The 26,674-nt window shown below is 50.3% G+C and overlaps 1 protein-coding gene and 1 long non-coding RNA gene across 2 annotated transcripts in view; both read left to right on the top strand.

The window, feature by feature from the left end:
* LOC311626233 overlaps positions 1 to 26,674 on the top strand; it is a 1,185,289-nt gene that overhangs the window by 28,566 nt on the left and 1,130,049 nt on the right. The window lies entirely within an intron of this gene.
* Positions 12,653 to 26,424, top strand: LOC311626195 (HLA class II histocompatibility antigen, DQ beta 1 chain-like). The gene is made up of 5 exons (XM_084891251.1): positions 12,653 to 12,845; positions 14,104 to 14,373; positions 24,043 to 24,324; positions 24,745 to 24,855; positions 26,105 to 26,424. The coding sequence occupies exons 1-5, from the start codon at positions 12,737 to 12,739 to the stop codon at positions 26,116 to 26,118; spliced, it is 786 nt and encodes a 261-aa protein (XP_084747377.1). The 5' UTR covers positions 12,653 to 12,736; the 3' UTR covers positions 26,119 to 26,424.

The following is a 26,674-nucleotide window of genomic DNA, read 5'->3' as shown; positions in this document are numbered from 1 at the left end:
AGTGGAAAGGATTATTTGTATTCTTGAGTAGGCCCTGAGCATTCCTGGTGCTATGCTGGATTTAGATAAGGGCAGCTGCTGAGTTTAAGAACTTTAGGTACAGCTGGAATGCTTAATGATTAAGAATCATTTCAGCCCTAGCCAGTGTGGCTCAGTGAATAGAGCATTAGCCTGTGGACTAACGTGTTCCAAGTTTGATTCTGGGCAAGGGCACATGCCTACATTGTGGGCTCGATCCCCAGTATGTGGTTTGCAGGATGCAGCAGGTCAATGATTCTCACTCATCATTGATGTTTCTCTCTCTTTCTCCCTCTCCCTTCCTCCCTGAAATCAATAAAAATATGTATAAAAAAGAATCATTTCACTATTAATTTGTCATTTTATGTAACTTGTGGTTATACTTGTCATGATTTTTAAATTCAAACTTAAAAAATATAGTATAACAATATTCTTCTCTATACTTTCTTTTCATTTTGTTATTTAAATAATTTCACCATCTTTTAATGAAATAAATATCACATTTTTTTCTATACTTGGAGTTTCTTTTTTCATATTTAAAATTTTTTTAAAAAAATACATTTTTATTGATTTCAAAGAGAGGAAGCAAGAGGGAGAACGAGATAGAAACATTAATGATGAGAGAGAATCATTGATCAGCTCTTGTTCATGCCCCCTAATGGGGATCAAGCCTAAAATCCAAGCAAGTGCCTGACTGGGAATCAAACTATAACCTCCCAGTTCATAGGTAGACAATTGACCACTGAGCCACACTGGCTGGCTACATTTGAACGTTACATTCATCTCAGTATCATCCATGTGTGTGTTTAAATATGGACTTTATTTTCACTTTCCAAGTAATTAACCAATTGACACAATGCTATTTATAGTAAATTTTCCTCACTTGCTAAATTAAAATTTCACTTTTATTATGCACTACACCCTTAATTTATTCAATGTGAAGGCAAATAAATATTCTGTCCTTGAAAATAGCACCAGTGTGGCATTCTTTTATTTTTTTAATAGTTCTTTATTGTTGAAAGTATTTCATACGTCTCCTTTCCCCCCCCTAGTAACCCCTCTCCAGCTCCCTCCCAACCCCATGTCAGGCATTTAGTATCCTATTCTTGTGTCCTTGGTTCTGCATATCTACATACAAGGTCTTTGATTGATTCTTTCTCACCCACTCACCCTTCCCCGCCTTCCCTCTGAGATTCCCACTCTGCTCCATGCTTCCATGTCTCTAGATCCATTCCATTCATCAGTTTATTTTGTTACCTACATTCCACATATGAGTGAGATTATGTGACACTTGTCTTTCTCTGACTGGCTTATTTCACTTAACATGATACTCTCCAGGTCCCTCCATCCTGTCTCACAGGGTAAGACAGGGGTCTTCAAACTACGGCCCGCAGGCCACATGCGGCCCGCAGAGGAGTCTGATCCGGCCCGCCAGGTTTTTTGGGCAGTGAGCGCAGCCGAGGTGTTACAGTAGGAATTAGTAGTTCATATAGTCCGGCCCTCCAGCTCTCTGAGGGACCGTGATCTGGCCCCCACTTTAAAAAGTTTGAGGACCCCTGGGGTAAGAAATACTTCTTTTTTACAGCTGCATAGTGTTCCATGGTGTAAATGTACCACAGTTTTTTATCCACTCATCTAGTGATGGGCACGTGGGCTGTTTCCAGATCTTAGCTACTGTAAATTGTGTTGCTATGAACATGGGGGTGTATACATTCTTTCTGATTGGTACTTTGGGTTTCTTAAGATATATTCCTAGAAGTGGGATCACTGGGTCAAATGGCAGTTCCATATTTAATTTTTTGAGGAAACTCCATACTGTTTTCCATAATGGCTGCACCAGTCTGCATTCCCATCAGCAGTGCAGTAGGGTTCCCTTTTCTCCACATCCTCGCCAGCACTTGTCATTTGCTGATTTGTTGATGGTAGCCAGTGTAGCATTCTTTTAAAGAAGCATGAATTAATTGCTAGGCATATATTTAAAAACAATTAAACTTTTATTGCAGTCTCTTGAAAATTTTCAAATTTGAATTATATTTCTGACACCAAAAAAAAAAATGATTTAAAAGTCTATTAAACTATTTTCTTCCATAAAATCTCAAAGTAGAATTTCTTCACTCACCACAGCTTCCTCACCATGGAGCGGTTATTCCCCCCCCCCCTCCCCAGCAGGGGCCTGATGGTCAAACACATCTCCCAGCCTCAAACACTTGTCTCCTGACCCCTCATGCTCCATTGAGCTCCAATCTCCACCAGTTACTGCCCTTCGCCCCAAAGCTGGAGGGACCCCAGAAGAGTGAATCAGGCCCTTCTGCCTTCCTCCTGCCACAGGGAAGCAAAGAATATAACCTACAGCCAGAGAGCTTCTTAGACTTATCTCTGTCTCCCATCCCAAATTTTATCACGGGATTAACTGATTCCTAGAAAGACAGTAATTTCTCAATGTCCTTGATTTTATATAAATTAGTTCTGTTCTATGAAGCTAATTTGATTCCACAGATTCCATACCTTTTTTGGTAGTAGTATACATTTGTTTTAATTATTTAACTTCATAATCATTTATAAACATCTGTTAGAACAGCCTTACCCTTTATTAATACTATTTTTGTACATTTATTATTCTTGAAGAAAGCAGAAACATTTTACTTATAAAACAAGCTTATTGATAGTTAGATGAAAGCAACACCAAATCTATGTATTTCGTTCGGGAAACGGACATGGGTCGTCCTGTTCAAGGACTTGGTATCTGTTTATTTTTAAATCCTTTTTTAGGTCTTTAAGTCAACTTCCGCTCTTTTCTGTGCATTTGCCACATGGCGGGTGGAGTTTATTGCTCGGACACTCTGTATGTGCATTGCTCTCCTAACGATTGTTTTCTGGACAGACTGAGCAGCTTCGTCTGCTGGAGACAAGTGACGCTGCCTCACTTCTGCTCAGTGGCTGGAGGGGAAGCATTTCCTGGGTTAACTCAAACACTGCGTCTGTGGATCCCCCTTTACAGCCACATCCGTGTTTGGTTACTCCTGGTCTGGGAACCACTTCCTCAGGCAGGGCAGCCCCTCCTCCTCCAGGAGCCGGGCCCTGACAGCCAGTGTCCTTTGTGGTCATTACTCACTGCTCACATCCCGGTGTTTGAGCTCCCAGTTGTGTGTGTTCCCTTCCAACGAAAGCCTTTCTTTCCGAAATGAAAGGAAGTTTATATTCACTTCTTTTTTTATTTTCCCATTTTTTAATTAAGGTATTATATGTGTACATATCCTACCATTGCCCTACCCCCCCACTCCCATACATGCCCTCCCTCCCCAGAGTTTATATTCACGTCTCCTCACAATAAGTTTGATGCACAAAGTATATTAGGCTGACCTACAATATAATGATTTCCCACAAGTGTGAGGAATGCAGGCATGCATAATTTTGAAGCAATATCAGTTTGAATATAGGACAGAGTGGTGTTTCCATCAATGCTTCAAAAAAATTCAGATTTCAACAATGTTTCAAAAAATCAAAATCAGTTTGATGGATATGGACTGGGGAGGGAGCATGCCAATGAAAGGCCCACTTCCTGTCCCACTTAGCACATGAGAGGCTGGAGGCCAGGGGGAAATGCCAGGCTCTGCAAGATACAGTGAGGAGTGGGCAGGAGGATTGATCTGGCCTGAATTCCAGACACATTCCCAGCTGTTAGGTTGCCATCATCAGCAGCTCAAATGTTTTCATGAGATCCTGTGTGACAATTCTAAAGAAAAGAGGGTTATTTCATGTGAGTATAGTCCAGGAGAAACCATCAAAATATTTACACTCTTATTTATTCCCTCCTCCCACTTTTTTGGTTTGTTTAACATTAAGCTTACTTTAAATAGCTGACAAAAACCTCAGCACAAAGGACTATGACAGTAGGCAGTGTCTCTGTCCCCCAACCTGAAGTGACATCCATCAGGTGTGCCCTCAGGAGGCATCACTGTCAGAGCCTCTGGCCCTCCTTCCATAAGGACCCTACACACACCTGTGCCCACCTGTCACCGAGCAGCCCGCCATTATTAACATGAGCCATCGTCTGCTCTACACTCTGCTTTTCCTAACAACCATGTGTCTTAGACGTGTGTTCATGGCTGAATGTAAACATTTGCTCATTTAGAAAATAGTTCTGTAGCAGTCTGATAGTGACAGGCATTGAGGTAGTTTTCCCTCTTTGTTCTTATAAACCAACAGATAGCCTTATACCTGTACTTTCAAGATGTAGCAAAATAAATGGCACTTTCAAAATATAGCAAAATAAAGGATAGAGATGGAATTGCTGATCACAGACAGCTTTTGTCATTTTGTTTGACAGTGCCAAATGTCCCTCCATAAAAGTTTATAAATGTAAACTCCACACCAATGTGAGAGTACATCATCATACTTCTTGAGTTATTCCCATTTTATACGTGAAAATGATGTGCCCACACACTCTTCTCTTTTGATATTATTGGAGCAGGACAGACTGCTGTAATAAATCAGCCCAGAGTGTATGTTGGCTCAAGCACAGAAGTTTATATCTCACTAATGTGACAACAGGCAGGTGGTGATCCTTAGGGAGGGCCTCTCCTCCAGGAGTGACTTGGGGACCCCGGGTCCCAGGCTTCAATACGGCCCCTCTCATGTCTTCCCAGTGAAGATTAGCATGCCTCAGCTATTCCTCATAAGAGAGGCCAGTTGTGATCTGGAAGACTAAGGCATGGAGGTTGGTGAGATTTGCCACAGTGCCCATGGCTGTAACTGGCCTCTTACAGATATCTCCACTGCCAAGGGTTAGTATCTTACCTCAGACCATCTCCTTCTACATTCAAAGGGGTAACCAAGCCATTGAGAGCCATCACTAAGCTATAGCACCCATCAACTTCCAAATAATGCCACTGTGTAATACAACCCTTTCAGTGTTTTCCAAAGTGTGGTACGCGTACCCCCAGGGGTACAGGAAGAGTTTGGTGGGGGTTTGCATTGCTCCGGAGTTTGGTGGGGGTATGCACTGCACCGTGCTTGGCTGCGCCTAATTCTACGTTCTCATGAGTACGAGGGGTACTCAGCGTTACGGAAATTATAGAGGGGTATATATATGTCAGAAGTTTGGGAAACACTGCTAGGGTACAAATGAGCCCGGATTACCCTCCCCTCACCTTTATTAGTTAGTTAATCAGAATTCTGTGATGACATAGAAGTAGGTTCAGGGAGAGGTGATGGTGCTGTGGAGGAGGGAAGAAATGGCAGTTTAGACTTACTGCTCCTGTCCTTGACTAAGTAGTTTGGATCTGTTCCAGTCTGGTTGCAAATGCAGAAGTCTGAGAGCACAGTGGGTTGTGGGTGTATGTGTTCAAACTCTGACTCTGAATCCCTACATCCAGCGACAAGCCGCACAGTCACTAGTGCTAAGGGCCTGCCTGGAAGAAGACGCACATCTGGGTTTAGAACATGAGTTCGTGCAGTCACTGTCAGAGCAGTTACCCTGAGGTCCCTTTGGAGTATGTGGTCCAATAAAAGTGCTAGAGAGAGCTGAGCTGAGACTTTCGCTTAGGCTGGGATAGAGGAATTGGTAACAGACACAGCCTACAAGGTGGACACCTAGAACACAGGGGACATATACAGGTGACTGCTGTCAGATATTGAACCGCAGGCCCTACAGGGCTGTGATTCCTGGGAAAGCGGCAGAAGCTAAAGGAGCCCTGTGATCGATCGGTTGGATTTCTGCCCAAATGGCCTCTTTCAAACATGGTGTGCAAGAGGAGGTCACAAGCAAAGGGAGGTGGGTGTGCTGAGTTGAAGAGAGAGTGATGTGAGTTTGGGAAAATGAAGGAGGATGGAATTTGAGGGGCAGAGTTTCAGAGAGGAAGGAGGGCTGGAGAAAGAGCTCCAGTGCTGGAAACTGATCATTGTCACTAAACAGAAAAATGTGGAAAGGGAATCCAGAAGGCTGGTCAACTTTAATTGCTCTGAATGGTGAGAGCTAATCACTCATTGTTTAGTCGAGACATTGGTAGTTAAAGCAACCTCCATCTGTTAATCATATGTAAATTTTTTTAAAAAAATATATTTTATTGATTTTTCACAGAGAGGAAGAGAGAGGGGTAGAGAGCTAGAAACATTGATGAGAGAGAATCATCGATCAGCTGCCTCCTGCAAACCCCCCATCGGGGATGCGCCCGCAACCATGGTACATGCCCTTGACCGGAATCGAACCTGGGACCTTCCAGTCTGCAAGCCGAAGCTCTATCCACTGAGCCAAACCGGTTTCGGCCATATGTAAATTCTTGCTGATTGGCCATTATTGGAATTCCCTGACTAAAGGAGATGGGTGTATCTCATAACCTTAATAAATGGGATACCAAAGCCAGAGCAGCGGTAGTCCTTCCCCCTAGAGGTGGACTCCCACCTGACCCCCCATTTTCCCAAATTAATTCTTTTCTAGTTTCTTCATTTTGTGTGCTGCCTTCTCCAGAATCCGAATCCTGAATGAGAACATAGGAAAGGGATCTCACACTCCAGGAATCTACGTAAGTGTCTCTTTGAAGCTGAACTGCACGGAGTGAAACTAGAAGAGATGGATCTGGGAGCTTAGTCCAAAGCCTTCCCAGGGGACACAGAATTTGAGTTTGTCAGCCAAAGCACAGAGTTTCTGTGAATTTCTGACATTCAGTGGACCAGAAAGATCATGCTTTAGTAGTGACTACCCCTTGACTAGTACTACTCTCACCCATGATAAAGCTTAAAGAGAAACCCCAGAGGATTACGACAATCTGCAAGTAAATCAACTGCCTGTTTTAATAAAACTAGAGGCCTAGTGCATGAATTCCTGGGGACCCATCAGCCTGCCCTGATTGGCCTGCTCAGGGCCAGGCTGGCTGTGGGGGAGGGCCTAAGGTGAATGGCTGGCTGGCCCCACCCATGATCAGGCGGTTCACTGGCTGCAGTGGGTGTCATAATGATTGGTTGTTATGGCTGTTAGGAAATTCCAGTTCCTGGCGATATATATATATATATATATTATATATATATATATATATATATATATATATATATATATATATATATATATATATTTTTTTTTTTTTTTTTTTTTTTACAGAGAGGAATGGAGAGGGAGAGGCAGTTAGAAACATCAATGAGAGAAATATCGATCAGCTGCCTCCTGCACACTCCCACTGGGGATGTGTCCTGCAATCAAGGTACATGCCCTTAACCGGAATTGAACCTGGGACCCTTCAGTCCACAGGCCCACGAGCCAAACCAGTGAGCCAACCAGTCAGGGACATATATATATATATATATATATATATATATATATATATATATGAAATCTTTAAAGATATACAACAAAGCAAACAGTTAAAATAAAATCCACAGTGTTCAGCCCATGGAGAAAATTATCAGACATACACAAAAAGAGAACAATATTGAACTATAATGAGGAGAGAAAGAAGTCAGTGGAAAAAGAAAAATGGAGAAGAAATAATATGGAATTATTAGCAAGCAGACACGATTGTTAAAACACCCATGATAAATATATTCAAGGATTGGCAGGAAAATAGGCATGAAAAATGAATAAAATGGAAGCTATGGACATAATAAAAGACACATCTAGAAATGAAAACAGTCTCTGAAAAAAAAATTCTCTGGATGGATTCATCTCTCCAATCTCCTGTAGGTAACAAAGCCCTCATCTGCAGGGGAAGGGCATCGAATCAGAGCCCGTGGATACTGGTGGGAACCAGCTGCATCTTGGAGGGGAGGCTGGGGAGTGCAGGAGAGGCCCTGCCTGGCTTGTGAAGGCCATTGTGAGAAGACCCAAGTGCACAGTGCCTGCCTGAGACTTGACAGAGAATGACACCACCCCAGCCCACCACCATTTAACAAGCCATTTTTTTTTAAAGCAGGCATTGATTTAAAAAGATGAATAAAACTGGGTTGTAGCTGGGAGAGCTCAAAAGACAGTCTTTGCCTGGGAAGAGGCACAAGGTCAGGTGGGGAGACAAACAAGTTCAATGGAGGAACCAGAAGTCTCAAATGCAGGGAGGGTGGCCACTAACAGCAAATTCATACCCAGGTCAGTTAATGACCAGATCAATGAAAACCCCCACAATAAATCATCACCCAAGGATATGTTTTTATTGATTTCAGAGAAAGACACACAGAGAGAAACATCGATGTGAGAGAGAAACATTCCACCCCCTTCTGCATGCATCCTGACTGGGGATGGAAACCACAACCTGGGTACCTGCCCTGACCAGGAATCAAACTCACACCTTTTGGTGTAGGGGACATTTCAATCACCTGCGCCCCTGGGCAGGGCTCCACTTGGATAAGGTAAAATGAAGATTCTTATTTACAGGACCATTAATGGAAGTGTAGCTGTGTTAAGGTGTGAGCACATTAAGGGATTTTGAGGTACCTGGAGACTAGAAAGAGTGGGAAGTCTTGAGGAGATATGGGGAGCTGGCAGGAGCTATAGTTTGGTAGGACCAGCCACTGTCAGAACAATTGTGTGCCAACCAGGAAGGGGTAGAGGAGGAACACTATGTCCTTGCCTTCTTCTAGCCTTCCACTTGTCTAGGCTCTTAGACATGTGGCAGCAGCAACAGTGTGAAGCGGCCAGTCACTCTTCCTCGAAATCCAGTCCACATGGGTGAAGTCTGTCCTACTGGGCCATGTGGCTCACAAAGCGGCACTCACTCGGTTCTTCTCTCATCGATTTGTGTGAGACTCTGTGGTTTGCACTCAAGTATCCACATTTGTGAGCCCGCTGAGAGGAGGTCAGGTCTGAGAGCTGAAGTTGTCATTAAATGGCAGTTCTGTGCTTGCACTTCAGAGGAAAAGGTAGGGGGTTCATGGTCAAATGCTTCTAATGTGCTTCCCCCCTCCTCTTTACTCTCTGTGATGATGGGGTAAGTGGTAGGGACTAAAAATCAGAAATTTCAACATGTGAACAGAGATGAGAAGTGACAAGGAGATGTTGCTGTCTTTATGCATGATGTCAACTAAGATGAACCCACACGTACCTGTGGGCTCAGCATGGACCGTGGGGACTCCCACAGGTACGTCTGTGTCATTGTGGTGTTCTGTGAGGCGGGTGTTCCACCCACAGAGGAGGGACACCTGAGTCTCTCCTGCTGAAATGTTTCTCTGTGCTCACTCTGCTGCTACGCTGACTTCAGATTCTCTAAAATGTGATTTTAAAGAGATAAGTCTTGTGGAGAAAGGACCTACGTTATCTGTTTCATGGGAAATGCATATAACTGGTTACCTAAGGTTTCATATGGGGACACATGTGAGTAGCTCCATAAAAATTTAGAAGAATTTAGGGATAAATCCTTGATGAATTGTTATTAAAGGGGAACAATGTTCTGGGGACAGTATTTCTATGTTGCTGCTGCACTAAGGAGGCCACAGACCCTTTAAAAGGAACGATGTTTCTGGTTCCTGCAGGAATGCAGAATGGGTCCTACATGGCGCTGTGGTGACAGGTGGTCACTATGTTCGCGGTGAACCCCCCTGACCAGCGCAGATTCCTCGGATCCGAGGGAAGGCGGGTTCTCCCTGAACTTCCGCCAGGAAGGAGTCCAAGCTTAACCTTCCACCAGAGGGAACTCGGGCTCCCTGGGGAGTCTCCCTCCCATGACCAGAACTCATGTTCATGGCTGCTTCTTCATCGCAACTGCTACCCACGTGGTCCACACTCCCTCACCCTAAGGGCCCGGCCTCCACAGGGACCCGGCCAGGTGGTTCAGGTGAGGTGCTGGAATCGGGATGTTGCCTTTCTCCCAGGCCAGGCCAGGCCAGGCCAGCAGCACCTGCCCTGAGGACTGTGTCCAGGAGGGGACAGTGCAGAGAAACCCAGAAAATATAGAGAATGCTGACTGAGCTAGGGAAGCAGCTGGCAGAAGCCACACCAGACCTTGCAGATGAGATTTTAGCCAATCAGGAAAAGGAGTCTAAGCTGACAAGCCTGTTGCTAGTAGAGAAGTCTGTGCTCAGAGGCCTGTGAGACCGGGAATCCCCTGGCCTGATGCAGCCTCCGCTGCAAGGCCCAGAGCAGAGCCCAGTGCAGGGCCCGGGGCAGAGCCCAGTGCAGGGCCCAGAGCAGAGCCCAGTGCAGGGCCCGGAGCAGAGCCCAGTGCAGGGCCCGGGGCAGAGCCCAGTGCAGGGCCCAGAGCAGAGCCCAGTGCAGGGCCCGGGGCAGAGCCCAGTGCAGGGCCCGGAGCAGAGCCCAGTGCAGGGCCCGGGGCAGAGCCCAGTGCAGGGCCCGGAGCAGAGCCCAGTGCAGGGCCCGGAGCAGAGCCCAGTGCAGGGCCCGGAGCAGAGCCCAGTGCAGGGCCCGGGGCAGAGCCCAGTGCAGGGCCCGGAGCAGAGCCCAGTGCAGGGCCCGGAGCAGAGCCCAGTGCAGGGCCCGGAGCAGAGCCCAGTGCAGGGCCCAGACAGAACCCAGTGCAGGGCCCAGACAGAACCCAGTGCAGGGCCCAGACAGAACCCAGTGCAGGGCCCAGAGAAGAACCCAGTGCAGGGCCCAGAGCAGAGCCCAGTGCAGGGCCCAGGGCACAGCCCAGTGCAGGGCCCGGGGCACAGCCCAGTGCAGGGCCCGGAGCAGAGCCCAGTGCAGGGCCCGGAGCAGAACTAATGGAATTCCCCCCATGAACGGAGGGAGGAGATGGGCCAGAGGCCCTTGCTGATCCCCACTTATTCTCTCCTAAAAATCTCAAGAACAATAGGTTTTAACTGAATATCACAGATTCTCAGGGACCCTGAGGTGGGGGCTTAGGGCACTGAGGCACCTTAAAGTTCCCTCTCTATTCTTCCTTGTCCCCCAATCCCATTCCAGGTCTGAGTTGGATGTTCCTCTCTTATGCTTCCAACCTTACTCTGGAGTGCCCCTGCCCCTGACCCTGACCCACCACTGCTGGTCAGAGCCCAGGGTCCATCCCCTGGCACAGGTGCTTCGGAGCAATGCACCCAACAGAGAAAATGAGACCAGCTCACAGCCTCCATGTGAGCTTAATCACTTCCCTGCTTCCTTTATCTGGTGAATTCCTTATATTCTGCTTCCAGACCCTGTCCTCAAATTTGAAAGAACCTAACAAATATATATATAGAGAGAGACACTATCTTGTTTATTAATATTTTCTAGACATTGCCTTAATTGCTCTATAACCATGCAGTACTACCCCTAGGCATGGGCGCGGGGACCCTGGGAAATAACTCATTGATTAAAACCACATCAGTAGTTCCGCCTGTGGGTGTGATGCTCAGGGGCCGCACAGCAGGAGCGGTGAGTGTGAACAGCTGCTCCCGCATCACACTGTCAGGCCCCAGGTGCTTCCCCATGTCTTTGCTCTCTGACCTGGAGCTCAGGCGCCCATGTCCTGCTGGTGTGAATGTCTGTGGTTGTTCCTTTGCTGATATCAGATGGACCTACTTTGTGGTCCAGGGAGGACTGAAGCAGCAGAAGAGCTTAGAAGAGAAAAATCAACTTCAATGTAGAAACCCCTCAGAATATCCCACTGGAGAAGTGAGGGAGCAGCGGTATTTATTCTCATCTTTCCTTAGCCCCAGATACTCCCACGGCCATTAAACCCAGCTCTTGTGGCCTGACCCAATGGCAGCTCAGAAAACCTCAAGAGCTTGCAATAGGCTACATCAAGCAAACAAACAAAAAAGCAAAAGAAAAATCAACTTAACTTTCAGATACTTGCATTCAATGAGCACAAATGCAGTAATTCTCCCCTGAGGAAGCCTCACTGGCCAGCAGGAGTGCGTGTATTTTGTGTGTGACAGTCCCACCAGCTACACGTGCAGCAGAGCGGAACGTGTTGCACTCTTAGAGCAGTCACAGTGCTGTGAGTGTGTGTGTGTGTGTGTGTGTGTGTGTGAAGGTGCAGATGTAAAATGCAAGAAACATAACCCACATTTCCAAAGAGAAGCCTGAGGCTGAAGGAGGTTGAGTAACTTGTTGTCTCATAAAGGGCATTCGAGGTGGCCCTGCAGCTCAAGGCCATTCCTCTCAGGGCCCTGCTCCTCCCAGCAGGCTCCAGGCTCCGGAGTGTTTCAGATAATGAAGGAGCATCTCCGTGACAATGATGTTCTCTCCCTGGTACATGGTCCCCACTTACTTCCCTCCTAAACACCTCAAGTGTAAGGACAATAAGTTTAACCGAATATCACAAAGATGTCCACTCTTGAATCCCCTTTCTCTCTCAGTTCTCTAAACCCCTAAGGTAGGGGTGTCGAACTCAATCAGAGAAGGGGCCAAAATCTAAAATCCAGCCTAAATCGCGGGCCGAATGGTTTACTGAACAGTCATAAACTGACAATGTCATAAACTGACAGCGGAGTGCAGTGATGACAGCGCGGTGCGGGCCACATTGCAAGGCCTGGCGGGCTGGATTTGGCCCGCGGGCCTTGTGTTTGACACATGTGCCCTAAGGCATTCACCTTCTATAACAGAGAAAGTCTTCCCATGTTCCTCCAGAGCAATCCCATGCAGGGGGGTTCCAGGCTCTGGCTGAAGCACCTCCAGAGAAGGCATCTGCCCAGAGACAGATGAGGCGGGCCAGCTCCAGTGCTGATTGGCTCCTTCCCTGGGGACTCCCCAGTCTGACCTTGAGTGGCTGCTCTCTCAGGTTTTTATTCTCTGAAGCGGCTCCATCAGCCATCAGGTGGAGCAGGCTCTCTCCCCTTACTTCTTCCTCTGTGCTCCATCATGTCTGGGAAGCCGGCTCTGTGGGCCCCCGGAGGCCCCTGGGCTGCAGCTGTGATGCTGTGGCTGGTGGCGCTGAGGGCCCCAGTGGCTGAGGGCAGAGACCCCCCAGGTGAGTGCAGGGCAGCTGCCCACCGCCAGCCCTGTGGGCTCCGAGGGACCTGGGCTGGGCGTGGGGTGGCTCTGACCTGAGAACAGTCTGTGATCACGCTTTTCCTCTTCGGGAAAGGGAGCTGCTGCCTTCTCATGTCCGCCTTCTGGGACACGGCGAGGACATGCCATCTCAGGGGCTCCAGCCAGGGGGTGACACAACGGAGGGTGGAGACTGGCCACTGCCAGTGACAGGAAAAGGGTTATTTTTGAAGAAAAAGTTTCTCCAAAGAAGAGACAGCAGGGCTTGTCCCCAGGACCTTGTGTGGACTGAAGACCAAGGGGCTGTGGCTGGGGAAGGTGTGGGGCAGGCCTGTGGGGCAGGTTTTGGGGAAAGGGCTCCCCTCCCTGAGCCTGAGGGGAGGGCTCCCAGCAAACCCTGGCATCTGCGGGCAGCTGAGCTGGAGCCAGGGGCAGGGGCTCAGGGTCCTCCCAGGGACTTAGGGCCCCACAGGGAAGGGGGGGGGGGGGTTTGAGTGTTGAGTTGAAGGTGGACTGGCCTGAGGAGAAGGGGAGAGTGAAGAGAGGCGGCATGCTGGGAAGCCATGTATTTCAGACAGGGTTCTGTCTCCATGTAAGCGCTGTCAGTGCTCCTGCCGCCCAGTGTAGGTGTCCTGGTCCCTACAGTTACCTTTGTGCTCTGGGTGCTGCGGGCAGCCCGCCACGCTGGCCACTGGCACAGCTGCCTGGGATCCGGGTGGTCTAACTGGGAGCCTGTGCCCTTTCCGCGATGAGCCTCCCTTTCTGGGAGTGTGTATGTGGGAGGAGCGCAGGGTTGGGGTCAGGGGCCCCTTGGATCTCACAGAGTGGGGGGAAGGCTCTGTTCCAGGGAGGAGGAGGGAGAGCGAGCCTGTGGGAGGAAGACGCTGGGTCCGGCTTTTCGTCCTTGCTCCCCAGGCTCAGCCTGTGGGACTCTGGTCTCTGAGGTTCCCGGATTCCATGGGAAAGGGGGCCTCACAGGGGTGTCCTGACTGCTCTGAGGTGGTGTGGATGGGAGATCACACACTGCCCTCCCAGCAGGTGTTGGGCTCAGGGGGCACCCAAGCCCCAGGGCACCCCAGAGGCTCATTCACCTGTCCCCTCCCCGCAGGGGGCAGTTCTTGAGTCTGCGGGGGTGGGGGGGGGGCGAGGGGGCGCGGGGCGGATGCGGGCGCTGGTGGGGCGGGCTGCGGTCTCTGCTGAGAAGGTCCTGGTAGAGGCCTGATTGCGGCTGCCCACAGGGGACTTCGTGTACCAGTATAAGGCCCTCTGCTACTTCACCAACGGGACGGAGCGGGTGCGGTACCTGTACAGAGACATCTACAACCGGGTGGAAATCGTGCGCTTCGACAGCGACGTGGGTGAGTTCCGCGCGCTGACCCCGCTGGGGCGGCCGGACGCGGAGTACTGGAACAGCCAGAAGGACGTCCTGGAGGAGAATCGGGCCGTGGTGGACAGGGTGTGCAGACACAACTACCCTATGGATGAGGCCATGACCTTGCACCTGCGAGGTGAGCCCGCCCGCCCCCTCAGCCTGACCAGTCTTCCTCCCTGGGAGGGGGCTTCTGGGACCCCAGCTCCCCCCACTGAAGGGACCCGGAGCCAGAGGAGGAGGCGGGATCAGGGTGGGGACTGAGGGGGACCATGCCCTGGAATGAGGGGAGAGGGGGACTGAGGGGGGAATGAGGGGAAAGGGGGGACTGAGGGGGGAATGAGGGGAAAGGGGGATGAGGGGGGAATGAGGGGGAAAGGGGGGGATGAGGGGGGAATGAGGGGAAAGGGAGATGAGGGGGGAATGAGGGAAGGGCAGAGAGAGGGATGAGGGAAAGGGGGACTGAGGGGGAATGGGGGGAGAGGGGCACTGAGGGGGAATGAGGGGAAAGGGGGACTGAGGGAATGAGGGGAAAGGGGGATGAGGGGGGAATGAGGGGAAGGGGATGAGGGGGAATGAGGGGAAAGGGAGATGAGGGGGGAATGAGGGGAAAGGGAGATGAGGGGGGAATGAGGGGAAAGGGGGACTGGGGGAATGAGGGGAAAGGGGGGATGAGGGGGAATGAGGGGAAAGGGGGACTGAGGGGGGAATGAGGGGAAAGGGGGATGAGGGGGGAATGAGGGGAAAGGGGGACTGAGGGGGAAGGAGGGAGAGGGGGATGAGGGGTGAATGAGGGGAAAGGGGGACTGAGGGGGGAATGAGGGGAAAGGGGGACTGAGGGGGGAATGAGGGGAAGGGGGACTGAGGGGGGAATGAGGGGAAAGGGGGACTGAGGGGAATGAGGGGAAAGGGGACTGAGGGGGGAATGAGGGGAGGAGGGGGAATGAGGGAAAGGGGGGTGAGGGGGAATGAGGGGAAAGGGGATGAGGGGAATGAGGGGAAAGGGGGACTGAGGGGGGAATGAGGGGAAAGGGGGGGATGAGGGGGGAATGAGGGGAAAGGGAGATGAGGGGGGAATGAGGGGAAAGGGGGGCTGAGGGGGAATGAGGGGAAAGGGGGGCTGAGGGGGGAATGAGGGGAAAGGGGGACTGAGGGGGGAATGAGGGGAAAGGGAGGCTGAGGGGGGAGTGGGGGGAAAGGAGGGCTGAGGGGGGAATGAGGGGAAAGGGGGACTGAGGGGGGAATGAGGGGAAAGGGGGGCTGAGGGGGGAATGAGGGGAAAGGGGGGCTGAGGGGGGAATGGGGGGAAAGGGGGACTGAGGGGGGAATGGGGGGAAAGGGGGGCTGAGGGGGGAATGAGGGGAAAGGGGGGCTGAGGGGGGAATGGGGGGAAAGGGGGGCTGAGGGGGGAATGAGGGGAAAGGGGGCTGAGGGGGGAATGAGGGGAAAGGGAGATGAGGGGGGAATGAGGGGAAAGGGGACTGAGGGGGGAATGAGGGGAAACGGGGGGCTGAGGGGGGAATGAGGGGAAAGGGGGACTGAGGGGGGAATGAGGGGAAAGGGGGACTGAGGGGGGAATGAGGGGAAAGGGGACTGAGGGGGGAATGAGGGGAAAGGGGGACTGAGGGGGGAATGAGGGGAAACGGGGGGCTGAGGGGGGAATGAGGGGAAAGGGGGACTGAGGGGGGAATGAGGGGAAAGGGGGACTGAGGGGGGAATGAGGGGAAAGGGGGGCTGAGGGGGGAATGAGGGGAAAGGGGGGCTGAGGGGGGAATGGGGGGAAAGGGGGGCTGAGGGGGGAATGAGGGGAAAGGGGGGCTGAGGGGGGAATGGGGGGAAAGGGGAGCTGAGGGGGGAATGAGGGGAAAGGGGGGCTGAGGGGGGAATGGGGGGAAAGGGGGGCTGAGGGGGGAATGGGGGGAAAGGGGGACTGAGGGGGGAATGAGGGGAAAGGGGGGCTGAGGGGGGAATGAGGGGAAAGGGGGGCTGAGGGGGGAATGAGGGGAAAGGGGGGCTGAGGGGGGAATGGGGGGAAAGGGGGGCTGAGGGGGGAATGAGGGGAAAGGGGGGCTGAGGGGGAATGAGGGGAAAGGGGGGCTGAGGGGGGAATGGGGGGAAAGGGGGACTGAGGGGGAATGAGGGGAAAGGGGGACTGAGGGGGGAATGAGGGGAAAGGGGGGCTGAGGGGGGAATGAGGGGAAAGGGGGGCTGAGGGGGGAATGGGGGGAAAGGGGGGCTGAGGGGGGAATGAGGGGAAAGGGGGGCTGAGGGAGGAATGAGGGGAAAGGGGGGCTGAGGGGGGAATGAGGGGAAAGGGGGGCTGAGGGGGGAATGGGGGGAAAGGGGGACTGAGGGGGAATGAGGGGAAAGGGGGACTGAGGGGGGAATGAGGGGAAAGGGGGGCTGAGGGGGGAATGAGGGGAAAGGGGGACTGAGGGGGGAATGGGGGGAAAGGGGGACTGAGGGGGGAATGAGGGGAAAGGGGGACTGAGGGGGGAATGAGGGGAAAGGGGGGCTGAGGGGGGAATGAGGGGAAAGGGGGACTGAGGGGGGAATGAGGGGAAAGGGGGGCTGAGGGGGGAATGAGGGGAAAGGGGGACTGAGGGGGGAATGGGGGGAAAGGGGGACTGAGGGGGGAATGAGGGGAAAGGGGGGCTGAGGGGGGAATGAGGGGAAAGGGGGGCTGAGGGGGGAATGAGGGGAAAGGGGGACTGAGGGGGGAATGAGGGGAAAGGGGGGCTGAGGGGGGAATGAGGGGAAAGGGGGACTGAGGGGGGAATGGGGGGAAAGGGGGACTGAGGGGGGAATGAGGGGAAAGGGGGGCTGAGGGGGGAATGAGGGGAAAGGGGGACTGAGGGGGGAATGAGGGGAAAGGGGGGCTGAGGGGGGAATGAGGGGAAAGGGGGACTGAGGGGGGAATGAGGGGAAAGGGGGACTGAGGGGGGAATGGGGGGAAAGGGGGACTGAGGGGGGAATGAGGGGAAAGGGGGGCTGAGGGGGGAATGAGGGGAAAGGGGGGCTGAGGGGGGAATGAGGGGAAAGGGGGCTGAGGGGGGAATGAGGGGGAAAGGGGGGCTGAGCGGGGAATGAGGGGAAAGGGGGGGGACTGAGGGGGGAATGAGGGGTAAGGGGCGGGATTCAGGGTGGGAATGGGGGAAGACCAGAGTAGGATGTGGGTGGGGGGGAGGGTGGTGAGATGGTAGGACTCCTCTGGCCTGGGGGATGGCACCTGCACAGACCCCTTAGCCAGTCCAGTTCCCGGGGAGCCCATCAGGCATGGGAGTGGGCCCAGGTGTCTGCTCCTCTTTCCATCCATTCTGCACCTCCCACCTCACACTCAGGTGAGTTTGGCTCCTTGTCCCTCACTTTGCGAGAACTACCCTGTTTCCCCGTTTATCTGTGCCCTGTGTCTCTGTGCCCTGTGTTTCTGTGCCCTGTGTCTCTCTACTCACGCACCGTTTCTCTATGTCCCTGTGCTTTGTGTCCCTGTGCTCCGTGTTCCTGTGTCCATGTCCCCGTGCTCCATGTCTCTGTGCTCCATGTCCCTGTGCTCCGTGTCTGTGTGCTCCGTGTCCCTGTGCTCCATGTCCCTGTGCTCCGTGTCTCTGTGCCCTGTGTCCCTGTGTCCATGACCCTGTGCTCCGTGTCCCTGTGCTCCATGTCCCTGTGTCTCTGTGCTTCGTGTCCCCGTGCTTCATGTTTCTGTGCTTTGTGTCTCTGTGCCCTGTGTCCCTGTATTCTGTGTCCCTGTGCCCCTCGTCCCTGCCCCCATGCTGCTGTAAGCTTGTAGCAAGTCTACCTCCAGCTTAACCCTCCTGGGAAATTCAGAGCTCCACACTGCCTCCAAGGCCCTTCGCACACGTGCACTATATCACAGTCATGACTGAGTTTTTTGGTTCTTCTTCTTTTTTTCTAATTCTTTGTTTAAAGCAGTGGTTCTCAACCTTCCTAATGCCACGACCCTTTAGTACAGTTCCTCATGTTGTAGTAACCCCCAATCATAAAATTATTTTCATTGCTACTTCAAAACTGAATTTTAATGATTAGTAATGTAAATATCTGTGTTTTCCTATGGTCTTAGGTGTCCCATGTGAAAGGGTTGTTTGACAACCCAAAGGGGCTGAGACTCGCAGGTTGAGAACCAGTGGTTTTAAGTATTACATATAATATTATCTATGTTTCCTTTTCCCCCCATTGACTCTCCTTGGCTGCCCCCCCAACACTAACTCTAACCCTAACCCAGGACCCCCTTCCCTCTGAAGTTTGATGGTCTGTTCAATGCTTCTCTATTTTTGTTCATCAGTTTATGTTGTGTGTGTGTTTTTTAAAGAATTTATTTTTATTGATTTTTAACACAGAGGAAGAGAGAGGGATAGTTAGAAACATTGATGAGAGAGAGTCATTGATCAGCTGCCTCTTGAACACCCCCTACTGGGGATGTGCCTGCAACCAAGGTACATGCCCTTGACCAGAATCGAACCTGGGACCTTTCAGTTCGCAGGCTGATGCCAAACTGGTTTTGACTATGTTGTTCATTATATTCCACAAATAAGTGAGATTATGGAATAATTATCTTTCTCTGACTGGCTTATTTTGCTTAGCATAGTGCTCTCCAATTCCATCCATGCTATTGAGAATGGTAAGAGTTCTTCTTTTTTATAGCAGCATAGCATTCCATTGTGTAGAAGTACCACAGTTTCCTAATCCACTCATCTGCTGATGAGCACCTAAGCTGTTTCCAAATCTTTGCTATGGTAAATTGTTCTGCTATGAACATAGAGGTGCATATATCCTTTCTGATTTGTGTTTTTAGTTTCTTGGGATATGTTCCTAGGAGTGGGATTACTGGATCAAATGGGAGTTCTATTTTTAGTTGTTGGTTGTTTTTTTTTTGTTTTTTTTTTTAATAAATTTTTATTGTTCATATTATTACAAATGTTCCTTTCCCCCCCGCTCCATTGCTCTCCTCCACCAGGTTCCCACCCCACCCTCTGCCCTTTCCCCACCCCACATTGTCCTCATCTATAGGTGCACAGTTTATGTTCAGTCTCTTCCCACATCCCCCTCTCCTCTTTTCCCCAAGAATCGTCAGTTCACTCCCCTTCCATACCTCTGAATCTATTATATTCACCAGTTAATATTGTTCATCAGATTTTTTTTTAAATTTCCTTGGTTTTTAGATTCACTTATTGATAGTTACGTATTTGTTGTTCATAATTTTTATCTTTATTTACTTTCCCTTCTGAAAGAACCCCCTTCAGCAATTCATATAATTCTGGTTTGGTGGTGATGAACTCCTTTAGCTTTTTTTTTTTTTTATTAGTGAAGCTCTTTATCTGGCCTTCGATTCTGAGTGATAGCTTTGCTGGATAGATTATCTTTGCCTGTAGGTTCTTACTATTCATCACCTTGAATATTTCTTGCCTTTCCCGTCTGGCCTGCATAGTTTCTGTTGAGAAATCAGCTGACAATCGTATAGGTGCTCCTTTGTAGGTAACTACCTTCTTTGCTCTTGCTGCTTTTAATATTCTCTCTTTGTCTTTTGCTCTTGGAATTTTAATTATGATTTGTCTTGGTGTGGTCCTCTTTGGATTCCTTTTGTTTGGAGTTCTGTGCGCTTCCTGGATTTGTAAGTCTAATTCTTTCACCAGGTGGGGGAAGTTTTCTGTCACTATCTCTTTCAGTATGTTTTCAATATCTTGCTCTCCCTCATCTTCTGGGACACCCATAATTCAGATGTTGGTTCGCTTGAAGTTGTCCCAGAGGTTTCTTACATTATCTTCAATTTTCTGGATTCTCTTGCCTTCTAGCTTCTGTGGAGGAGTGTCTTCTGGTTCTTTATGTTCCAAATCTTTGACTTGATTCTTGCGATCTTCCATTCTGTTTTTAGGACTCTGCATAATATTTTTTTATTTCAGACAATGTATTCTTTATTTCTTGTTGATTCCTTATTAATTCTAGTTGATCTCTTTTCATATCTTCATAGGTCTTATCAATCTTTTCTAGGAAATTCTTGAAAAACATTATAAGCGTAGATTTGAACTCTATATCCAGTCGCTTTTTGTCCTCCATTTCTTTCATTTGTGATCTATTTCGTTGTCGCATTTGGCAGCTACAAATGGGGCCGGGTTTCAGGGTGGAGCCTACAGCTTTGGCTTCCGTCAGCCCCACCATATGCAGCTCCCGGGTCTCAGGTCCTTCAGTACTTGCTGCAAGGGCCTCTGAGAGAAAGGTGCCCTCGATTTTCACCTGCTACCAAACAGTCTAGGCTCTCCTCCAATGAGCCCGGAACTGGGGTTCAGTTCAGTTGGTAGTGGGATTGGAGGTGGCGTTCAGAGCAGTCTGGAGCCCCTGTCTCCTTCCCGCCAGGGCAGTCCCGTGGCACAGCCAACCGTCCCTTCTCTGTGTGCAATGTGCGTGCCACCTGGACCTCCTTTCGCCGCTTCCCCCGGGGTTCCACCTTACAGTCCAGCTCCCTCTGTGTGAGCCTGGGTCCCCGGGGTCTGGCCTAGAACTGGGGTTCAGAGCAGTCGGAACTGGGGCCCAGCACAGTTGGATCTTTTATCTCCTTCCTGCTAGGGAACGCCAGCCAGGCACTCAGCCGCCCTCCTCTCCGTCCTCTCGGCGCTCGGCGTGTCTCTGTACCTCAGGCTTTTCCAGCTCCTCCGTGCTTCCTTCTGGTTTTCTCCTTGCTTCTCGTTGTAGAATTTCCAGTCAGTCGACTTTCCTGTAGTTCTGGGTAATGTCCATTTTATATTTTAGTTGTATTTTATTGAAATTGTTGTGTGCGGCTGTGGCTAGGTGTTTACCTGGGCAGCCATCTTGGATGGGTCTCGTTAATCTATTTTGAGTTTTTTGAGGAAACACCATACTGTTCTCCACAGTGGCTGCACCAGTCTACATTCCCAGAAGCAGTGCACTAGGGTTCCTTTTTCCTGTACCCTGTACCATTTGCTGACAATGCGGTACCACCTCACATCTGTCAGAATGGCTATCATCCATTTGTTGATTTGTTGATGATAGCCATTCTGACAGATGTGAGGTGGTACCGCATTGTCATTTTGATTTGCATCTCAGATGATTAGTGACTTTGAGCATGTTTTCATACGCTTCCTGATCTTCTATATGTACTCTTTTTAAAAGTGTCCATTTAGGTCTGTTGCCAATTTTTTTAAATTGGATTGTTTATCTTCCTTTTGTTAAGTTGTTTGATGTCCCTATAAATTTTGGAGATAATAGTGTTATCAGAGATAATATTGGCAAATATGCTCTCCCATGCAGTGGGCTTTCTTGTTTTGTTGATGGTTCCTTTAGCTGTGCAGAAGCTTTTTACTGTTTTGGCTCTTTGGTCTGAGATTATTATCCATGTGAATTCTGTTTTCCTAAATGTCTGTCACCAGTCCTGTACCTCTTTTAGCAGCGACTGCCAGTTATGTTTCTGGGCCTTTACTGATTCATTTTCTGGTGCAGTAAGCTCACTCAGACTTTGTGAAATTAATGAATAAATTCTCAGCTGCCACCCACTGAAGCTCAGTAGAAAACAGAAGGGCAAATACAGCCTTAAAAATGGACTTTTAATTAATTTGTGCTATTTTGCTTAATGTGGTAAACTCTTCTTGACTTGGATCTTAATTAGAATTTGTGAATGCAAAGTCTGAGAAAATTGTTTGCTAAAAGCAAAAACAACTTCAGTAGTTCATAGGCAGAACTTTAATCTCTTAGAAAGCTCAGGAAATGGTGCAATAGAGCTGAAGTTTGGAGGAAATAAAGTGATGCTATTAAATGATTGAATACATTTTTTCAGGTTTATTTTTTTTTCTTAGACCCTGCCTCCTCTCCCCCAGAATCACCACCCACTCAGGAATAGATATTGTGAATTATACCCATTTAATGAGCATCTATTTCTTGACAATTACCTTATCAAACACCCTCTGTGTAATGCTGTTTAACTTCACAACTACTTGTGTGTTAGGAGTTAGCATGACCACTTTAATATGCTAATATTGGTATATAATAATCACTTAAATTAATTAGCCCAGCTATGTACTACACAGCAGTCATTGTGTTCTGCATTGCATGTATACACTGGGAGCACAGCCTCATAAAGCTGTTATGACCAGAAACAGCAAAATGAGTCTGTTCCTGCCTTTTTCAGTGCTGGTGGGATGGAAAGTTTACTAGTGAATCCCTAGTCTGGCCCCAGTGTTATCTGCACACGTTCACATAACTTTTGCTGACTTTGCACTCTCTCATCTTCTGACCCACATCCTAATGCTACCAAGTGCTTATATTTTTGCCATTTTAGGTCTATTTTCATAAAAATTATTCTAACATTTTTCTTTTGAACTCTTGCCCTTTGTTGTTGTTGTTGTTTTTGTTTTTGTTTTCCAAATCTGCCTACTAGTAAGCTGACAGCTTTTATAAATCCAGCTAGCTGACCATGATTTTGTCAGTCCCCAGGAAGGAGAACCTGGCTGGTGTGGCTCAGTGGTTGAGCACTGTCCCATGCACTGGAAGGTCGTGGGTTTGATTACCCGTCAGGGCACATGCTCAGGTTGTGGGTTTGATCCATGATCAGAGTGCATACAGTAGGCAACCGATTGATCTCTCTCTCTTCCTCTCTCTCTCTTTCTCCCCCTTTTCTTCTCCATTCCTCTCTCTATATGTAAAAACTAATGAAAACATGGTTAAAGTGCACACATGAACTATTTAGCATATAGCTTCATACTATCCGAAAATGGGAGATGCAGGAAAATGGCTGCAGAGATAAAGGATAAGATGTGCAAATAGGCAGGAGAGGTCCAGAATGTGTGACCACAGATGGCTATCTGAGAAGATAAAGAAATTGAGACGTGGACAAATGTAATGTTTATCAGTGTGACCTGTTTTCAAGGTTCTCTTTTCCTTCAAAAAATTACAAACTTTTGAAATAACACTTATTTTACTAGATTGCAAGTTCTATAAGGGCAGGGACCATGGTCTGTTGATTATCTTTCTTTTCCTAGTGCTTGTGGAATTTATATTTGTTGAATGAATGAATAAGTGAATCAGTAAATGGATAAAACGTAGGTGGCATATATGACATGGACATGAAGTTTATTATTTAATAGTATGCAACCAGAATGGCTTCTGAGCTGGGTTAGGCTAACAGCCGAGCGGGCTTTGTTGATGGTGACATGTGAGAAGAGCTCCTGCCCTTAAACCCCGTCCGTGTTTCCGCTGAGAATGGCAGGAAGAGCCTGTTTGAGAAGTTGCTGTGGAGGGAGGAAGTGATGCTCACTGCTTCCTGCTCTGTTGGACATAGAACTGTCTGTAATGTTCCTAATCCCCAGTCCCTGTCACTGTTCCTGGAGCCGTGACCAGTGCTGAGGGTCTCAGGCCCCTGAGACTCACACTGATGCATTCCCTCCACTGTGCGGAGCTGCGGCACCAACAGGAAACAGGGTCGCTGCCCTGGTGGGAGTCCCTGGAGCGGATCCCAGGGTCCCTGTCAAGGTGGAGGGAAAAGAAGCCCAGGCTTTTCATCTTTATTTGAAAACATTGTGACTAGTGGTCTGTATAACCTAGCAATTTAAACACTTCAAGGGCTTCATTTTAATTAATTGTTAATAGAATAACTCCCATAAAATGATTGCTTAGCTCTTGACCCTGAAAAGTTAACTGGCTCATGTGTTTACTCAGCTAATCAAGTGGCCCAGCTCTGGTCCTCATCCCGGACTCGGAATCCAGGCATCTTTCCTGCTGGCTCAGGGAGGCCCCTCCCCGTGAATCTCACTCTGTCTTTTCCTGTCTGTTACCCCCCTCCCAGCGGAGCCCACAGTCACGGTCTCCCCGGCCAGGACAGAGACCCTGAACCACCACAACATGCTGGTCTGCTCAGTGACAGACTTCTATCCAGCCCACGTCCGAGTCCGGTGGTTCCGGAACGACCAGGAGGAGACGGCCGGCGTCGTGTCCACCCCCGTCATCAAGAACGGGGACTGGACCTACCAGGTCCTGGTGATGCTGGAAATGACCCCCCAGCGCGGAGACGTCTACACCTGCCGCGTGGAGCACCCCAGCCTCCAGAGCCCCATCACAGTGGAGTGGCGTAAGGGGCACTTTCTTCCCTGCACCCTGGGTCCCACAGACAGAGGGCAAACAGGGGCCCTGGCCGTCCCATCACATCCCTACCTCTGATGTGCCACTGCTGAGTGGACATCACAGGATGCTAGGCCCTCTCGATCCGTGGCAGTGGCATCAGTAGGTTCCTGATCTCATTGTGTTTCTAGACCCTAAGGAGATCACTCTACACTGTGCCCAGTACCCAGCCTGGGAGTTCTGACTGTGGCAGCTGGTGACGGGGCTTGGGGTCCAAGGTTAGGACGTGTGTGAAGGAGCAGGACCCACTTCCCCCTGTCACCACCCACGGTGCCCAGGGCTTACTGGCTGGTCCCGCCCCGGGGTGGAGGCTCCAAAGGGCCCCTGTGGGTTTGGGGACAGAAGCTGACACCCAGGTTCTGCTCCCCAGGGGCGCAGTCTGGGTCCGCCCAGAGCAAGATGCTGAGTGGCGTCGGGGGCTTCGTGCTGGGGCTGATCTTCCTGGGGCTGGGCCTTGTCGTCCGTCACAGGAAGCAGAAGGGTAAGCACCTGGGAAACGGGAAGATGGGCTGTGCCCGGGGCCCTCTGTTGAGGGGCCTCTGCGTCTAGTTGTAACTCACCTCCCAATCTGGAAGGCAGGAGCCGGGGCTGGTGGTGAGAGAGGACAATCAACCGGGCTGGTGGTGGGAGAGGACAGACAGCCGGGCTGGTGGTGGGAGAGGATGGACAGCCGGGCTGGTGGTGGGAGAGGACGGACAGCCGGGCTGGAGGTGGCAGAGGACAGACGGACGGGCTGGTGGTGAGACAGGATGGACAGCCGGGCTGGTGGTGGGAGAGGACGGACGGACAGCCGGGCTGGTGGTGGGAGAGGACGGACAGCCAGGCGAGGCTTTGGACTGGAGTTCACGGGTTGAAAGGCAGCCCTGCCACAGGCGTGACTGTGGCAAGAGCTCTGGGCTGAGAGCTCATCCTGTCTCGCTGGCCCCTTACAGAAGCTGCTTCTTTAAGGTCAGCGCATTGGCTTCCCTTCCTCCTGGTGAAAGGCCCACTCATTCGGGGAATTGTAGCTTAGGGCTAAGGCCGTGTGGCTGATGGGTGCGGAGGACATAGATTTCCAATTGAGTTGCTTCTCTCATTGTCTGTGGGCGGGAGAGGGACTGGCTGTGTGATGAGACCTGTCTCTGTGTAAAGTCCTTTGGTGGGATCTCGTGGGCCTCTCCCAGGTGCTGTCTCTGCTCTGACTTAATTGGGGAGGGAGGATGGTGGGGGTGCTGGGACAGGAAAAAGAGGGAGGGTTGGGAGAGGAGTGTATCTGGTCACAAAGGCCGCGGTTCATGGCGTGTCCCCTGCCAGGGACCAAGGATTTGGGGAGAAGCTCGCCCAGTTGCTGAAGGAAGCTCCGGGTTGTCATCAGAACCAGGGCTTAACTTTGGTGAATCTTTCTGTGAAGCCAGAGCCACGTCTTGGGTGGTAGGCACAGTGATGATGCCCACTTTGTGCCCCATGCTGGTGGCTCCTGCCTGTGGGCACTTACAACTGACTCCTAGTGGTGGACGGAGGGTTAGTTTCATTAACTTTACTAAACAGATGAAATGTTCATATCCCCCAAGGGTAACAGCTGTCTGTGTAAGCCAAAGTGGGTGTCCTCTTCAGCTGATTTCACCCCGACAGATTCTGAGGGAGGTGATGAATGTATGTGGGACCTCAGCTTTACCTGATGCTGAGGGCCCAAGAGGAGGCGACAGGGTGTGTCCTCAGGTCCCGGATGCTGACCACTCTCTCTCCTACAGGGCTCCTGCGCTGACTCCTGCGGGTGCTTTGACTGGGATCGGCTCTGTTTCTTCTGAAATGCCTGCTTGTTGTCCGCGCCCAGATTTCCCAGCTGCCTGAGAGCCTGCTCCCTCTGAGATCAGCGTCCCAGTTACTCTGATGCAGTCAGCCAGGCATCTGTTGTGACCCCCTAGAGGCCATGGCTGTGGCCTGGGAGTCTGTCCTATGGCCTTCTAGCTGCATGTACTCAAGGCCCCCAACGCATTTTTCTTTTGTCTCCCCTCCCCCACCTGCTGCACTGTCCAAGAGAAGCACATTAAAGCCTTTACGTGACTCCAGAGCTTTTATCCAATTAAACACGTAATCTGTATCCTGAGCCTTCTTACCTGGGCGGAGGCAGGAAGCCACTGCAGAATGGAAGGAACATGCTTTGCTCCTTAAGGGAGACTAGAGCATCATGGGATGGGGTGCTGTGATAAACCTGGGCAGAGAGAACGTTTCAATGGTCCTCCTTCCTGGCTCTTTGGTTATTGATGTTCAGTGCAGTGGCCACAGAATGTGCGGCCTCTCTTCCAGCCTGGTGGGTAGAG

The sequence above is a fragment of the Pipistrellus hanaki genome (assembly GCF_964339955.1).
Source record: "Pipistrellus hanaki genome assembly, chromosome: 7".
In the NCBI taxonomy this organism is placed as follows: Eukaryota; Metazoa; Chordata; class Mammalia; order Chiroptera; family Vespertilionidae; genus Pipistrellus; species Pipistrellus hanaki.
Note: the sequence above shows the minus strand (reverse complement) of the source record. Positions and strands in the feature narration are given on the sequence as shown.